The sequence below is a fragment of the Kryptolebias marmoratus genome, linkage group LG10, assembly GCF_001649575.2.
Source record: "Kryptolebias marmoratus isolate JLee-2015 linkage group LG10, ASM164957v2, whole genome shotgun sequence".
In the NCBI taxonomy this organism is placed as follows: Eukaryota; Metazoa; Chordata; class Actinopteri; order Cyprinodontiformes; family Rivulidae; genus Kryptolebias; species Kryptolebias marmoratus.
In genome coordinates, this window is record NC_051439.1 from 18926768 (window position 1) to 18944954 (window position 18187).

The following is an 18187-nucleotide window of genomic DNA, read 5'->3' on the forward strand; positions in this document are numbered from 1 at the left end:
GTAAAAGATATCAGATGACAACAGTTGGGATTTTTTTTTTTTTTTTCTTGTGACGCGAGCTGTTTCCTTGTTTTTCCCGTGTGTGTGTGTGGGGTGTGTGTGTTGACTTAATGTGTCTCACATGTCTGCAGAATATCAACTCAAACATGTCTGGAAACTGCACAGCTACACTGTGATTTTTAACGTCATTACTCCACATCGTGGAATGAAATGCGTAAACCAGTCGAGACTGAGATAATATCCTCCTCTGTCAACCTCAAAATCTCCCAAAATTGAATTAATAAAACTGATTCAATTTCCTCTGAACAAGACAGAGAGCCTGAGCAACTCTCACTCAAACATGTAATGTGTTCATTTCGGAGAAACTATACAAATAGTCTTTGTTTACTGCAAGGAATGGAGGTTTAACAGGCGCAACATGTAATCCTATCTCACAGGTTTGTTTGCATTACAGAGATATTTAGATGCATTTAACAGAAGTTTTGTTTTTGAAGTAGTTTAAAAGGCATAACTTTTCTTCATGAGTCAGGTTGGAAAAGGCTTCAAAAAGAAAAAAATGTTTAAAGTAAAAAAACATATATTCATTTAACTCTTTCATCCTAATTTATTACAGTAAAGCTCTTCTGTTTTTTACATTTTGTTCATGAAAGTTATCTGATTAACGACTATTTTAAACTCTGAAGCACTATTTGAAAGCAGACTTTTCTGCTGTACAAGCAAAATCCTGATTCTTCTGTAAAAACCCCTTTTTTTACATATATATTGAAAAGCTCCCAATGCCAGTTCCACTGAGGCTACAATGATAAGAAAATGACAGTTTTTTTTTTTTTTTATTAATTCATCCATTAGGTTTACCAGCTTCATTCTGTCAAACATTTCAGGATCTGCAGTGTATTTCAGCTGACCCTAGTTAGGAAGTGTGTTTTTCTGTCCAGGTTAACACAGAAACTGATCAACATGAAGGCTCCTACTTTATTCAACAACCAAATTAGACTCCGTTAACTCAAAACCCTTACAGGAGATCAGAATCTGCTGTCAGACACATGTAGGGTGAGGACTTCAAAACTCTTGATTAAAAGTCATCTGCTTATTTTACAGACATTTAAAAGACAGTTACATGTTTTGCAGTCATTTAAAAACAAAAAGACTAAAACAAGCAGTGAATAAACAATGAAATAGTAAAATAATAATTATGTGGCCATACAAAAAAGGCTTGTTTTTCCTGACTACCTAATAATCATCCTTAAACCTACCACAACTTTTTACATTTTCTGAGAAAGTTTCACCAAAAGCTTTGTTGTTTTTTTTTTTTGTTTTTAAGTTATTTGCATCTTTTTAACATTTTAAAAGTCAGAATCAGCCTTTTCACATTCTCTGACTGTTATATTTGATTTGCTCATTTAGTGATATTCATAAGCCACTTTTTATTTTTTTAATGCTCTATTTTCTGTGCTGCCAGCTGAGCTGAAACCCCAGAATCTGTCCTTCACTGCACAGAACAGCCGGTCAGGTTTTCTTTTCAGCAGATTTTACAGTGGAGCTCTGCACCTTCAACCTTCCTGTAGAAACACCCTACGACACCCAGCAGATGTTCACTTCTACTATACTGTGTCTTGACATTAACAGTTATCTTTAACTGCCATTTTTGTGACATTTCAGACAGCTGCAAGCTGCCTCATATAGCCTTTCCCTTCTAAGCTGCTACCAATTATCATATTTTTAGATTCTGACTCCTTTTCAGGTAGAAGAACTGAAACCTAATTTCTCATTATTCTTGACAAGCAAGTGAAGTTAATGAAGTTCTGTTTAAAAAAAAGTTGTTGATATTTTTGCAGATTTTACCTAATTTTTGCATTTTTGAGCTTCATGCAAACTTAATTGTGAAATAATTTGCATGTTGCAAATATTGAGCTTCATTTGTTGCTCCAAATATGAAAAGAAATCTGCACTTTAGCCTAACGTTATGCAGCCTTTTCATGGGAACAATTAATCTCCTGTCCACTTTGGTCTGATCACCTGGTTAATAGACTTTTTTTGCACAATAGAAAGCGATCCAGTGGGCTTCGCCTTACCTAAAACCACCTATTAATATAAAACTTGCTATTTCCAGAGGCCTTTTTATGAATGAAATTAAAAACATGAACATGTAAAAAGAAGTCTCTTTGCACTCTGCAGCAATATAAAGATGAACAGAATATAAATAGAAATAGGGTTGATGATGAGTAAAAATTTAGCTCTGAATTATTCAGAAACATAATTTAACAGGAATGTTTTAAAGATTTTATCTTTTGTTAATCAGAGCAGTTATTTAAACAGAAAAACCTTTTATTGTATGCAGTTTAAATCTCACAGCTGACCATCTGATAACAAATCTGCAACACCTGAGTCTTTATCTAAATTTGGCTGTCAGATATACAGGAAGGAGCAGAGGACATAATATATAGGCAAAGATATAAGATAGAAGACAAAGTCAGAAAATGTAATTCTCCATTTTTCTTATCCTTAATCTTAACACTATCTCAAACTTTAAATCTTGTGACCCATTTAGAGACGGTGAAGATTGTGGTTATGTTTGTTTCTATGTTTGGAGAGCAACTTAGGTTTTGAATTAACCTATATAAAACCTTAAACGTAAATCAAAACAGTATGTTTTTAAGTAAAAATAAAAGATAAAGAGAATCAGTATCATGTATTTAAGAACAACATACAGAAACTTGTATAAATCAGTTTCCACCCCGTCTGTGTTGCTTGTGATTCTGTGCTCATGGAAATCCAGCCACGGTTGGATGTCATCTAATTGTTCTCAGATCTAGGTTCAGTGTGTTCTCCTGCCAGGCAGCACATAAGACGCAGCTCGCAGAGAGAAAAATCATGTGGACGTGTTGTCCTCTCCTCCAGCACCACCTGGGCACCCAGAACAACACCCACCACACACCTCCCACTCCCAAACTAAGCCCTAATCCATCTCAGCATGCTCTCCAAACCAACTCGCCATGTTTTCTGAACCTCCCCCACTTTCCCCTGCAGCACCTGTCACCAACATGGGCTCAGATTACTTTTAGACCTACATGAAGCCAAATGAAGCGTCTCATACTTAAATACAATCACCTGCGATCAGAATTATCACGTTAATGTCATTAAACAATCTGTAGGGACAAAATGGCACAGAGACTCATCCAAACTTGGTTTTATTACTTAATTACAAGTTAAAAGTTTAATTTAGCTACAAAAAGGACACTGTGGACACAAAACGTTCTGTATTTGTACTGTTGTTGTGTAACTCGGTCCTGCAGACCTGGAAAAAAGTATGATTCAGTCTGAGAGAAGAAAAAAGCCTAATGATCAATTTCATGTCCAAGCTCCTGTGGCGCAATTCGATTAATCCTTTAAGCAAGTCTGCTTTGTGATAAATCTAATGTTAAAAGTCCAAATATTTCATGCAATGTTTCGTCTTTCACCTTTCTACAAATCCAAAAGGGTTTAATTCTTTCTGTAGCTCTACCAATCTAAAATGTCTGTTTGACAGCTTCAATCTTTCATTATTTCCTTCATCAAAAAGGCGTTGACTCTTAGTGAATGTGCTGCAAGGTGATATAGTCAATACAGGATGAATAAATGGTGCCTTGTCTCCTTTATTTTTCTGTTTTCTTCCACTTTAATTAACTCATCAGTCAGTGGTCCAACAAGCAATCCGGTCGGCTGCTACTAAAGTGACTTGTGTGGCTGTACGTCTGTTGGAGCTGACACTTAAAATCTTACTTTTTCTTCTAGATGTTCTTTCTCTAAAAACATCCAAACACCAATAAATGTTTGGGTACAGCAGACACCAAAGGCTAACTTAGTATATTTAATTCTGGATGTAAACAGAGGCTTTTCAGTGGCCTGAGAAGCTCATAAACGGATCGTGCCGGTAGCAAGTTTGACTTTGTCACAGGCGGATTTTAACAAATGTTAGTCCTCTGAATAACCTGTTCTGTGCCTGTGCTTAAAAATTGCCTTGAAAACTGTACGCACAGCTGAGGCGGATGGCAGCAGTGAACCTCGCGGGAATTTGTACCAGTGACCTTCCTTCTTCTGGATCATTTCCTTAACCACAGCCCTGTGCCGCTGCAGGCTCTTAATGAAGCGTCACTGCAGTTCCATACGTTGTGATTAGATACACAGCAGAATAAGTGCACCCTGAGGCCCATCAATCATACGCAGCATCTTGGAGGCAGTGAGGGTTTGGAGGAAGCTGGCGGAGTTGATGAATCAAAAAAGAAAAAAAAACAAGATGCTCTTTCTTCTAGTAAGATTACGTGCACGTATGAAGTATATCCTTTGGGTAACAATGTGTTTTGTGTGTTTAGGGTGAAGTAATGTCAGTTGTAGAAAAGGTTAAAGGATGTCATGTACAGACGCAGTGGCCCGTGAGCATGAGCAATAAAGTAAAGCTGATTGCTTCAGTCTTGTAAACACACATCACATCACATGTGCACATCGATCCACTCATGTGCATGTGTGCAAACTTCACAATGTCGAGCAAGTATACAAAAACTCGATTTGAGTCATCTCTGATCCGAAGGTGGGATTTCTTCTGACAAACAAAGCCAGATCCTGTGGTTTATAATCTCAGATCAGCATCACCAGATCAGTCCTTTTACAAAGATCCGACAGCTTGTTTTTCTGATGTCAAAGTTGTTATAAAACTTCTGTGTGAATGGTGAAACTTTAACTTATGTTACTGTTAAATTCACGATTACAGACTCAAAGGATTAAAAAGTCATGGGCTTTATGTAACCTCGCAGCCCTTGATGTCCTAAAATTGAAATTAACTGAAATCAATAAATCAGATAAACACAAAGTCTATACTGACTTTTGGCTGTTTCTGATGAAAAGCCACTTTGTTTTAGATTAAATTAGGTCTGAATGTTTTTTTCACAGTTTATACAGGTATGTGTGGAGAAGTGTTGTTCAGAATGGGCTGTCAGAATCCTCAGTAATGATGGATGTATCAAAAAAGATTTTAAAATGACTTTAAATGTTAGACTTATTTATCTATTCTGTGTCCTTTCAAAGGCTGACATTTGTCACGAATGTGTCTGTTTTGACCCAACATACTGTAATGGTCTGTAAAGCAGGAATTATTTACTTTAACAACACCTAAACAAAAAAATATATTTTTTTGATTGTCTGCTGCAAACTGAATTCACTTACTACTTTAAAAAAAGAAAGTTAAGCATCCAGACGGTGAAATAGAAATTAAATAAAACGTGTTGAATGGTCATGTGACTGAGTTATCAGTATAATGTCAGAAGACACTGCTGGTTCTGACGGTAAGGTGCGCCTCCCCCTCTGTCCTGGATACAAGCAGCGAGTTGGATAGTACGAAGTCAAACAACCTTTGCATCCTCTCTCTCATCCCTCCTGTGGCAAGTCGGCCCACAGCTGTAATAACTGCTTCTCAAGATCCAGCAGATTAGTAAAGTGATGTTTCAGCTGATCCCACAGATTAGATTGGGAAAAAAACAGGTGACCTGGCTGGCCGCGGGCAGACCTCATCTTGATGCAAGCAGTCCATAGATGTGTTGTTCAAAGACTGTAGCAGGGTTCTGTCTCAGGAGGAATGAGATATGTGAACACAGGAAGTAGTGCTGTGCCATCAGAGTCCCTCGAATCACAACCAGAGGTGACCTGAAGTAATACCTTCTGTCTTCTCACGCCTGTGTGTCTCTCCACGACATTACCAGGGTTGATCTTCTCCTCTGTGCTGCCTTACATGCAGTGGTATTCTGTGTTAATGAAGGACAAAGATTAGGCAGTGAATGTGTTAGAATGCTACCTTTCATCTGCTCATGCCTCCTGGTTATGCTCTGGAGTTAATGGGAGAATACACATGGGAAAGTGAACCTGTAGTCCTGCTGATGCCATTCATCAAGTCATGGTGCACGTTGACACAGAGTGTTGGAAGAAGTTTAATACCTGTGTCTGAATGACAAGCTCAGATGTGATGGAGTTCTGTAATGCTTGTCACACAATACAACAGTCCTCCCTTGTTGTGATCTGTCTTGAATGACTGTAATCTTCAAAAACATGCGGGGACACTTAAGTACCCATTTGGTCCAAAATCAAGCCCCAGTGACGTCTGTACACTCCACTTGATGGGCAGTTGCACAATACAGCCACTCATTTTAGGACGTCATCATGCAAATGTGACCTCTATCAAACTCCATCAAGTGCCAGTAACTTCTAATGCGTCTGCAAGAGTCTGGTTACCTCCACTCACTATTTTGACTGACTGGTGAGTGCAATGGCAATTGCCTGATAACACCATTTACTTGTGATGTCATCACTTATGCCCTCTAGTGCCTGTTGTAAAAATGCCAGCTGCTGGCAAATCAAATCACTTACACACTCTTTACTGATTTTGATGTGGAGCGTACTCCTTCTGGGTTCTTAACTTTCTTCTTTTGTTTTGTCAGGGTGTATTTAATAATTCTTTATAAAGAAAGAAAAAACTAATTTTGACCCCTGAAGCAAACCAATGATGGTCTGCTTTATGCACCCATCCACATAACTTTTCCTATTAATTTTGAATATACTGTAGGTTTTCCTGTTTGCTTGAAGCTGTGACTTTTTTATTATTATTAAAGATGCCCAATGCACCACAATTTTATTTATTTATTTTTTTAGTACAAAGATTAAATGAACAAAAATGTTTAATGTCTTTAAGCCTTGAGGCCGTTGGTCCTTTTTTATCTTCTGCCACAATTAATTGGTGGTTAATATTTGAATTTTTTTTCCCTCTGACACTTTCGGGTTGCTTTGCTAAAGATCAAGTATTTGTTTGGGACTTTGGGAGAATTCATGGATAAAAAAGTAAGAAAAAGTTTGGGGGGGAAGCTCATCAATTAACATGCCGAGAAAAAGCCTTTCCTGGCAGCACTAAGCTTTATCACACTTTTCCTCTAATCTGTTGCCTTAGGCTTTTCCTCAAGAAGCATCCCCTCAACACAAACTGGGTGTCTGTTTCAGGCACCTTTCCAAAAAAATCTACGCAGGCTGTTTCATTTTGAGATATTGAGCAAATGTTAAATGGCCCAGGGCACCAAGTAGAGTTTTCCCAGCATTCATATGCCAAATGAAACGGATGTTTAAATCAACCCTAATCTGACACGGAGGAGGAAATTTCTGGGTAATACAAACGTAAAGCATTATTGAATTAAAGCCAGTCATTAGGATACGGCAACCTTAAATCAAATTTTAGTCGCTGTTTCTGCCAAGAACATTGGCATGAAATTCTTAATCTGTTCACCGAGTCACTTCAATTCATTTAATGTCAAACGGCACACTGTACATTCTAATTAGTGTGTAGCTACAGTACGCTTTCAGTGTTCATGTGTTGTAATCGTCACAGAAAGAGATTTCATTGACCCTGTTGGGTGCACTCAAGAGAATTACTGTCTAACCTTCGTTGACTTCAATCTATAATTAATACAGTTTCAACAGCATTGACAGAATTTACATCAGTTCATACAGATTACAAAACCTGCTGAAGTAATCAGTGACATTAACAAAACAATTTTTCTTATTTGTGTTACAAAAGGAGAAAATGACTGTACATCCAAATTTAGTCTTAGACAAAACTAGTCCACTGAGTTGTAATAATAATCTCAGTAACTAAACATCAAGGCCATGCCTCCACTGTGGAGTTCAGACCTTAAATTCAACCTGCTGTAAAAAAAAAAAAAAAAGTATTTACATAGTCAGAACATAACACCAAAATAGCAAAAATAATATAAGCAGTCCATAAACATTCAAACCATGTTGTTCAGATGCATTTAAATTAAATATGGAACTACTGTATGTCATTCTTAAAAAATGCAAAATTGACAAAAAATCAGATAAAATTGAGGAAAACAAATACCCTCTGAAAACACCCATTCCAATAAAAAAAAAGAAAATGAATAAATCAAAACTAGATGAGAAAAAGGAAAAGCTAAATCAAAGCACACAGCTGCTGTAAAAAGAAAAGAAATCATCTCAGGAATGTTACAGGTATTATTTCCACCCGCCTGCCCTTGAGTGTGCTGCTCTCCCCAGCAGAGAGCATGACAGATAGTAATAGTGATTGGGCAGAGCTCGCACCAATCGAGCGTGACTGTGTGCAGTTAATTGAATTCATGAGCGAATATGTCTTGTCCCGTTGACTGTCCAGTGGGAAACGCAGCTGCATCTATCTTCGGCGTTGCAGCCACTGTAAATCTCCATGAACGTCTGAAGATTTTGCCCTTAATGGGCTGCCGAGATACAGGCGCCACCTTTTCCTCCAGCCTTCAGAGATTTCTCTCCCCAATAACCTGTACGGTGTTTCAGAATGGAGATTGTACACCGGGATTGATGAGTTTTAACGACTCTGGAATTCAATGGTAGACTCAATCAAGTCTGTGAAGACGTTTTATTTCTTGTTGTCTTATTCAGTTAATGCGTAGTTTCCACGGTTTGTCATTCTGTACACACAGAGTACAGGCAGTTCTGCAGCCGGGCAGTTTTTCAGCTTGAAATGCCTCCACGGTCACACAGGAACTTGAGGATGTGACTGACGTGGTTGCTCATCTGTAGTGAAACAAAAGCTGCATTAATTTCACTGAATCTACCCTCTCCATTGTTCCGAAAAGTGTTTTTGCAGCTCATCTGCAATAAGGACACCCACACGTCTGTATTCAAACCTACAAGCAATCTCCATTAAACCGTAGCAAGTTTTATTCAAATGGTGATACGAACTGCTTTGCATGACCCGATGGTGTCCTGCAGAGTGAGAAATGGGCATCAGCAGAATCTCACAAATATGATGTGCGTGACACGGTTATGCAAAAACGTTAAATGTTAATGTTGAATTGATTTCAGCAGATGTGGAGTTTGAAAAGGAAACAACTGCCTCCATCGGAGTTCACTTATTTGTTGTTCTTCATGCATCAAAACATGACACATCAGTTTGTACAGGTGTTGAGTCGGGGTGCAGACCACTCATTCTTTAAAGTGGAGTTTGGAAATCTGAGTCATGAAACGAGGAGTCTTGTAACTAAACTTAAGGATTTTCAACTGTCTTGACATTCAAAGTGCTTATGTTTTTCAAAAACTATATGAGTGGCAAAAAGTTTTTAGAAACAGATTTTATGATGAGCATTTTTTTTGTTGTTGTTTATTAGTTTTTGTTGGTATGCTCAGTGATAAACTCTTATGGGATTGTTTTTGTTTTTGTCTAAGTTAATGTTTTTGTTTTGCTCTACAGAAGCTTAGAAAAAGTTATAAAATAATTTATCATTTTGTTTGATTTGTTCAGCTTCAGTCCAGCTCTATTCTTTCTGTTTGTTAAAAAACTCTAAGAAGTTGCCGCTTTTTATCACTGTATTTTCAGATGTATTGGTTAACATTTGTGCCCAGAGACACTAATATTTTACCATCTGCCTGCCTCAACCCAACACTGATTCCTGTTTGTGTATCTGTTTTTATCAGCGGCAACTGTGCCCTCACCTCTCCAGCTCCTCAGCTCTCATACATCATTCTCCTCACAAAGCCCAACACGACCCCATGAACACAAGGATAACAAAACTCACTTACTCCCAAAGGCAATTCATCCCCCACTGACCTACTTGTTTTCACAATCTGACACACGTGATTTAAGAGCTGAAGTAGGCCAGGAGAGCAGCGGCCATGTTTGTCTAAACTTACCTGCCGCAGGGCTCTTAAAGTTCACCACGTCGCCACTTTTGTACCTCCAGCACCTCCACCATAAAACAAAGAGACTGATAAATTTACATTCATTGCTCAGAGGTTCCAGTGTTCTCTGAATAACTTGTTTTTGTCTTGATAAATGCTTGCAGTATCATTACACAGGGAGGAAGCTACTGAGCACAACCAATGCATAATACATGTGTTGAGTAAGAATAAATACTCACAAGAAAACCACATCTTTACCCAAACACTAAAACAAGCAAGCCTCCGCCTTAAATAATTTGAATTAAAATGTATAATTTCCTCTGTTAATATCACATGTCTGTAAATCTGTATTTTTATGCATCATCCACAGCTTTTAGTTTGCAAAAGGAGTCCAGGAAGATCATTTATAAGCCCTGACACAAAAGAGAATTCATCATCAAAGTCATTTACTCAGGCAGGGTTTTAAGAGTGTGAAGTGGGTTATTCACCGACATGTTAAAGTGGCTTTCTGCAGCCATGGAGGTCCTGCCACAGCAGTGGGCCATGGGAGGCCTCAGACTAATGTGTTTTTCTCCAATAAAAAAATAAAATAAATGCCCCCCACTCTTTCTAATCCATAGTTAAGTGTGCCAGTTGCTAAATAGGCCCTAATGCTTCTGCTAAAAAAAAAATGTGTGCTGAGAATGAGGCAAAGATAAAAAATGGATGCTAATTTTCTGTCCATTTTTTTGTTCCTTTTTTTTTTTTTTTTACTGAGCACAAGTGGCTACAAATAATTTGGTGCTCATACTACTGGCACAGTCTGTTTCCGGTGTCCTACTTAAACCTTTTTTCGACAAATCAGATCATTTGATTGGGGACTGTTTGAACAGTAAAACTGTATATGGATTAGCAACACGGCAAGACAAAAATGGCAAAAAAGAAAATGAGAAAATCGTCCGCCATTAGCATTGTACTTTTACAGTTTTAACCCAAATGAACCTGATCAAAGTCTGTTTTGCAAGTTCACTCCCAAGCTCCTTTGATAAAACACTTTTAATCCAGACCTGATCAGCCTCATTTCTGAAAGTAACTAGAACTAGAAGCAACTTAAAGAGAGGCTTGTCTTTGCGGTCATGTTGTAAAACTGCTTTGTGAAAAGGCTTCAAGCCCAGCAGGTCTCAATCAGGATGGGATTTATATAAGGAGAACTGGTGGATGTTGACTTTTTCCCCAGGATGTAAATGCAGGCCAATGCAACACCTGTGCTTCAATAATCTGAACTTTCATAATCATTTCAGTATTTACCTTGTTTTCCATGTAATGCCTTCTTTTATTGGTTACATTAAAACCCTTTTATTCCATCAGTTCTGGGGCCATTAAACTACTGCATTGAGGCAAAACTGCTGGAAAAGCAGGCCTTTAATAAACAACAAGAGCAGACCTGCACAAAGTACTGCATCCAAAAATCACCAACAGAATAAAAGGAGATGTTGCAACCATTCAGCATTTACAGATGGTCTGTTTGACACTGCCTAAAAGTAATCAAGCATTTACATCATTGCCAGGCTTTCATGATTGGCAGACTGTAAACATTTCAACCTCTTCTCTTTGTTATGTACAGTTAAGGGCCAAGGCTTCACTCAGAATCTGAAGTTACCGCAATGAAATGGGACTGGGTCCAGGTGTCAAACAGCATAAGACTTGACTTTTTTGTGGTTTTCTAAAAGACTAAAGTTGGTGAGGCTTGTTTTCCCACAGTTTTGTGTTCATTTCCTTTTTAAAATGTAGCAGTTTTTGTTTTGTATTATTTTTTTATCCCGTCTCACTATTGTGAGCCTGTCACATCAATGCAACAATAAGCTTCTTAAAATAGTTCTATAGGTGTAACAGTACATTTATTTCAAACGCTACGTTGAAATTTAATGTGGCTTTACTGCCTGTCTTGTCAGCTCAGCTAACAGCTTTTGCTCTACACTGAAACTCCATGTCATGGGATTGTTATCAGACTTTCGACTTGAAGTTCGCCCGAACAGAGAACAAATCTGCATATTACAGATCAAGGGCAAACTACAGAGAGCGCAGCCAGTCAGTCGCGATAACAATCACTTCTCCTTTTTTATTTTTTTCCTTATGACGGAGAGGGACAAACAAGATCCCCATCAGTGTGTGTTTTAGCTTCCTGCTCTTCTGTTTTTGTTCTCTTGGCTCTGATCAGTTTCAGTTGATTAAGGTGACAGTGAGCAGTCAGTTTTCAGAACTTGGAGATAACACATCTCTGATTTGCATAGATAAGCAAATGTAGCAAGTGACAATTGAGCTGCAGAGACAGGTGATATCAATTGGTTTCATTGTGTGTGAGCAACCCGCTAACGGTAACTAGGGCATCGTTTTTGCTGCCTCTGTTTCCTGTCTGATGGTTGTGTACTGTAATCACAGCTCATGCAGCCTGTGCCAAGTTATTTATGATGGTGTAGACAGTCTGCAGATGTCATACCATGTTTGCAGTCAGGGGCTTGTCACAAATTGATGTACTCCACTCTCATTTTTACTGTTTAGCCTAAGCTGTGGATTTAAGTTTTTTTCTCTAACATAAGGCATTGAATCTGGCAGGGAAATTCAAAACTTAATCCTTGGCTCTACAATTTGTTGTGGTTACATTATCTAAACCAGTGGTATTCGTGTAAAATTCAGCGAGGTACACCTAAAGAACTTTGAAATCAACCGGCATGATCTTTGGACCATGAGGTGTCCAGCTGTGGTGTTTAACATTCCTGTTATACAGCTGCAGTTAGAGCACATGCTGATCTGTGACCTTGATCTTTGACCTTGCACTTTGACAGGATCACCACCAAAATTTAATCACTTGTTCCTTGTACCATGTTTGATGTTTCATGAAAATTTCATGAATTTCAGTTCATAACTTTTTGTACAAAGACAAACAAACACTACCGAAAACATAACCTCCTTGTGTGTGTGTGAAGTGGACCAAGCATGTTTTGTATTTTTACCAACCAAACTGGGTCCAAATAGGACTTCATTTTAGTCCTTATCCAGACCACAGTTCGCAATTTGAGGACCCTAGTCAAAACGATGACTGCTCTGTTTTAACCAATCTTCTTCTTTTCCTGCAGCGTCTACATCTGGCCCAAACATCACATTAGAGGGCCAGTACCTCTGCCACCAGGGCCCCGGGATCCCCCTGGATAAACTGTGTGACTTCAGTACAGACTGTCCGTTCGGGGACGACGAGGGCGACCGTTGCCGTAAGTACAGAGTGATACACAAACCCAAGAACATGCCTCAGACTCATTCTTCATTCCGTTGTGAAGTTGTTCAGCCGTGTAGAAGTGAATCACCCTTAATGAAGCAACAACTGACCGCCTGAGTGTGCCCTCCTGACAGCGATGCAGAAAGAAAAGGCCCCCCAAAAAAAACCTCAGCATAGATATGCTTGGCCAGCATTTCTCACCCTTGACATATTCCACGGTTGTTATTTCTATCTCTTTGCACATTTGTTTCTGCTTTTCTCAGGGCTTAGAACAAACGTTGGCCAAGTATGCTGACATCTTATTCACAAGTCCCCGAGGCCGGGTGCTTTTTGAGTGTGTGGATCTTTTTTTAGTGCTGCCTGCATGCACACAGTTTTACATTATCATCCAGATTTATTGACGTTCAGAAGTCTCCCACATACTACTAAAAAAAAACAATAATGATGTTGTGGCTTATCCCAGAGTTTTTACTCATATTAAGCTAACCAGAATTAATTTGCTGCTGCCCGCAGTGCAGGTCAGCCTCCCATGTGCTGCTTATTAAAATGATTCCTGCTCCCTTGTGTGTTTAGGTTTGCTACAATGGGAGCTGAGAGATAAGAGGGTAACGATAGGGTGAAAATCCCAGCCAGGCGTAGATTCCCTTTCTGCTGCAAGAGGATTTATCAGCGCTAATTGGCTTGAGAGGCTAACCCGGGGGTATAATCTTCATTTAAATGCAATGTGTGTGTGAAACATTTTGATTTTAAAAGCTTCACGTGGACATTTGAGAACAAGCCAGCCTGTGCGTGTCGCTGGCTGATTTATGTGTTGCATCATGGAAGCTGAAGCGTCGTGTTCGATACGAACGGATGAGTTTGCAGCAAAAGGTTTATTCTGGACTGAAAAATGCATTTGTGCACACCTTCATGCATAGAATGATGTCTCAAAGGTCAGCTGTCTCCAACTCCAAAGCTTTTCTTTAAAAATTAGCAATTTCAATCCCTTATTTTACCAAGAGCAAGGACTGATTCTGCATAAGTTTTTTTGTTTTTCAGAAGTGTCTTTTGTTTGTTACACACACAACCTACATCTGTACCCGTAGATCTATAATTCATTCGATATTCATCAAACTCACCCATCACGATTACCCACTGCTGCAAAAATCATATGGCAATGCCTCTGATACCATATTCTCTATGATCCATCCATGAGTTATCTGCATCTGATTTGATCTATTTAAATTCTTCATAAGCTCTGCCAAGGCTCATTAACAGGAAAAAGTAGAAAGAAGCAGGAAGAACAAAATCAGCTTGTGTCAATCACAAAGATTCCTGATGTATAAGGAAACTCAAGTCCCCCTGGATCAGCCTCTCCATCCTACCACTGCATCATCATTATGCACAAACACATCCTCCTCTCTGTGAGTCTCAGCTTCCTCTGGTTGATCTCAGTCTAAATTCTGCAGATGTCCCACTGCTTTCCAGCTCCACAGTCACCCTGTAACGAAACGGAAATGCTGCTTTGCATCAAAGCATAAGAAGCAGGAATTTGAAGGAGAGGTTTTTATTTATTTTTTGTTTAACTTATTTATGAAGGAAATTGTTTAAAACACCTCTGCACAAATGACCTTGCAGAAGTATTAGAGGCCTTACAACGTCTTAAAATGCAACTGATAAATTATGTAAACACAAATATATTAAAATTTCAGATGTCTACAAATTATTCCACATTCATTCATTTCATACAAAACAGTCTAAATGTGGTAAAATCAGCCACTTGAAGAAAAAAAAGGATCAAATAAACTAGTGTGTACTAATGTTTTCGAAAGGCCCTGTAGTCTTGTCTATGATTCAAATGACTCGGATATTAACAAATTTTAGACCTTTTTGAGTTGAGTGCAGTTTTTTTTTCCTACCAAGTATATGTGTGTGAGATGAGAAAGAAAAAGAATCGTTCAGGTCACAACTTTCCTGTAATTCTGTTTGAACTTTGATGTTTCTATGGTTTGTAATTCACACATTGGTTTTAAGAAGCGCTTTAGTTGGATTATGTTGCCCTCTGAGACTCAATATTATACAATTATCTAGACTTAACATCTGCATTTATTGAGGTTAAAAAACTTTATTTTATGTGCATTTCACTTTATAGTTCCAGCTCTTTTTGCATAATGTTGGCATGGCCCAAGTAAACTGATAACTCAAACATTCAGAACTAAAAATCTGAATAGAAGCTACCTCAGTGCTGACATATTTACGGTGTGATTATGGTGTGCGTAAATATTATGACAAATCCAACTGTTTATATTATGTGCATGACATGACTTTATTAAATTTCTGCATGAGCACTATCAAACAGCGAGTGATTTATGTAGGATAAAAAGGGGATTTGAGTCAGAAAACAGAGTGAAAAGTAAAATTTTTGGTTTTTATTAGCCGGAAAGTTTGCAGAAGACTTAGTTCGAAAATATCTGCTTAATTATCTTCACTCGCTTTGGTTTCAAACTTACTTATATAGATGATACTATTTAATTATAACATCAGTAGAACAAAAAAAAATCCATTTTATCAAACACAGAAAAGCTCTGATAAACAATTCAGAGTCAACATACAGTTGGTTATCAATAATTAGTCTCTTTGTGGTCCAATAAAACTGTGACTGAAAAGCTTTTTAAAGTTTTACTTTGGGTTTTCACTCTGATTAAAGAAAATCATCAAAAAAAAGTTTCAGATTATCAGCAATAAACTTGAAAAACCTTCTGATTTTAGTTAAGAAATTCAATTTTACAGAATTTGCATCCTAATGGAGAAAGTTCAGTCCTAATTTTTTTTTTTTTTAATTTACGTATTTTTATCCAAATTTAAAACAGCCCCTCTAAAAAAGTGTAAGGTTGTGTACTTGACTGACTTCACCTCCACTGTGGTGATTAGCTTTTAGCCACTTCAACCTGCATCACACTGTTTTACAGGAAGTGGATCACTTACCTGAAATTCACTCCATCAATAGATGAATGCAGAGTGGAAGGCTTTTAACAAAATTGCATCATTACCTCAAAAAAAGTGACAAGACTTTTTCTTTTGGTAGCACTACATGTTCACTTGTAATATGTGAAATGCTCATTGTTCTTGTCTGTCTGTCCCTTCAACCTTTTCTGGCTACAAATACAAGATTACAGCAGCTGGTTTTATTTTATATCGGTTTAAAATCTTGTTTTTATCTAGTTTTTTATGTTGTATTAAGTTTAACTTGGTTTAAAATTATTTTTTTATGTTTCTGTCTTTAATTTCCAGCTCTACTCCCACTAATAGTATAACAACATTAGCAGAGAACATATACAAAGCATGTTAAAAGAGCAGAACTATAAATCATTAAGGAGATTGAAAGTTTTGAAAGACACTCACATCTTTAATCCCAATGTTAAGCTTTCAGGTCTCCATATCTAAACCTTTAATAATTACTGCTTTCAGTCATTTTCTTTAAACACCCTCCGGCTTTAGGAATGGAGTTAATTTTGAGTGGAGAAAAATACAAAAGGTTTTATCTGCAGGAAAGAAGCCTATGGTTTTCACGTTGTTTGACACAATCAAACTAATTATTCTGTAGTGCAGTATGCTGGTTATTTGTACTGTTATCAGTGTTTTTAAATATAAATATTTTTACTCTTTCAAAGTGTTAAAACACCAAAACTAAAGAGATGGTCCTTCCTTTTGGGGAATAAATAAGTTTGAATTGATGATAAACCAGTAAGACTAGCTATATGGAGCGGATGTATACAACGTTCTGAGAAGTGTTCAGTGGCTGAAATTTTCTGGTTCCTCAAGCCGCTTAAAGAAATTTAAATTCAATTGCCACCTCTCATTTCCTCTGACTTTCTAACTTCTCTTTCTGGTCTTCCACTTTGTGTTTCTAGTATGAGAGCTCCCAATTTTCACAAACACATTAAATCCCGTGAGCCGTTAGTCTGCACACCGTTCGTTTTTCTCTTCTCTGTCAGTCCACTCCTTGATCGCCAGTCCCTTTCCTCCAGCTTTGTCCTTCTTCTCCTTGGATGTTCAACCGTCAGCAATCACTGCACTTTCTTCTGTCATTATATGTACCATTAATATATTCTCTCCTATCTTTCTCCAGGCCGCTTTCTCAATGGCAGCTACTGCTCTTTTGAAGGAGGTGACTGCGGCTGGCAGTCAATTGCAGACCGGAGTTTCGCTTGGAGAAGAGTTCAGTCACCAACCAAATCAACCAGACAGAGCTGCCCGTTGTCAGGTTTGTGTCATACAATGATAAAATACTATGCAGATAAAATGATATGAAAAGCCTAATTGCAGGCTTTTATATGCAAGTGTTGTAGAGCTTTATTGGAGTAGACTTTAAAGTAAAATAAAGAATTGTATTTCAAGCTTGAAAATACCACCAACTTGACTTTGAGTTTGGAAAGACTAAAACTTCTGATGTGCCAGACACATATTGTCCTAGTCAAAGGTCAGTGCCCTGCTCCAAACAGAAATCCTCAGGGTATAAGAGGCTACAGAGTCCTGCTTTTATTGTGAGTGCGGTCGCACAAGTGAGTCAAGATTTTTAAAGTTTGGTGAGTCATGTGTTTATAGGGGTCTTAGCAGCAGTTTGATATATTGTTTTCATCACTGCTGTGACAGTGATCCAAAATGATACCCACTGGACGGTTTGAAAACCTTTAGATTGATCATTTGTGCAGCAATATCAAGAAAAACAGGACATCATAAAATATAATCGCTTATTATGGCCATTTTAAAAGCTATAATGCAGATTTATGTGCATACATACATTTTAATTTCTGTCTTCATGGTAACTAATTATGTATTACATAGCTGCTTTTTTATCCCTATGCTTATTACTGTACATATGTGTTTAAGGTGCAACATTTACCATAGAGGGGGGCCAGTCTAAAGGTCAGCGTGGCTCAGCGTTGTTGAAGAGTCCTCTCTTCCCTTCTCCGTTAAGGAACTCCCGTTGCACGGTAAGCACCATACTCTTTGCTTTAGTAGCTAACATTTTTACATATACCTTAGCAGTTTGCAGTAAAACAAGTGCTGAATTTACCATTTGCTGGGGTTCACAGGGGGTTCACGGTGGAATGTATTTAGTTTTAAACAGAACTATGTTTTAAGCATATAAGGCCATGCTGTTTGCAGTTCCTCTGTTAGCTTTAGCTGATTAGGTAACTTCAGTAAATTGTTTAGCTAATTTAGTTGGATATTTAGCTACAGTTTTAATTCTACTAC

At 37.9% G+C, this 18187-nt stretch overlaps 1 protein-coding gene across 3 annotated transcripts in view; it reads left to right on the top strand.

Annotated features, from left to right (window-relative positions):
- alk (ALK receptor tyrosine kinase) overlaps positions 1 to 18187 on the top strand; it is a 323506-nt gene that overhangs the window by 252176 nt on the left and 53143 nt on the right. For all 3 annotated transcript variants that reach the window (XM_017426185.3, XM_025008021.2, XM_025008022.2), the window contains 3 exons: positions 12813 to 12944; positions 17058 to 17192; positions 17819 to 17922. In XM_017426185.3, the coding sequence (XP_017281674.1) occupies positions 12813 to 12944; positions 17058 to 17192; positions 17819 to 17922 (371 nt within the window). The remainder of the gene's footprint in view (positions 1 to 12812; positions 12945 to 17057; positions 17193 to 17818; positions 17923 to 18187) is intronic.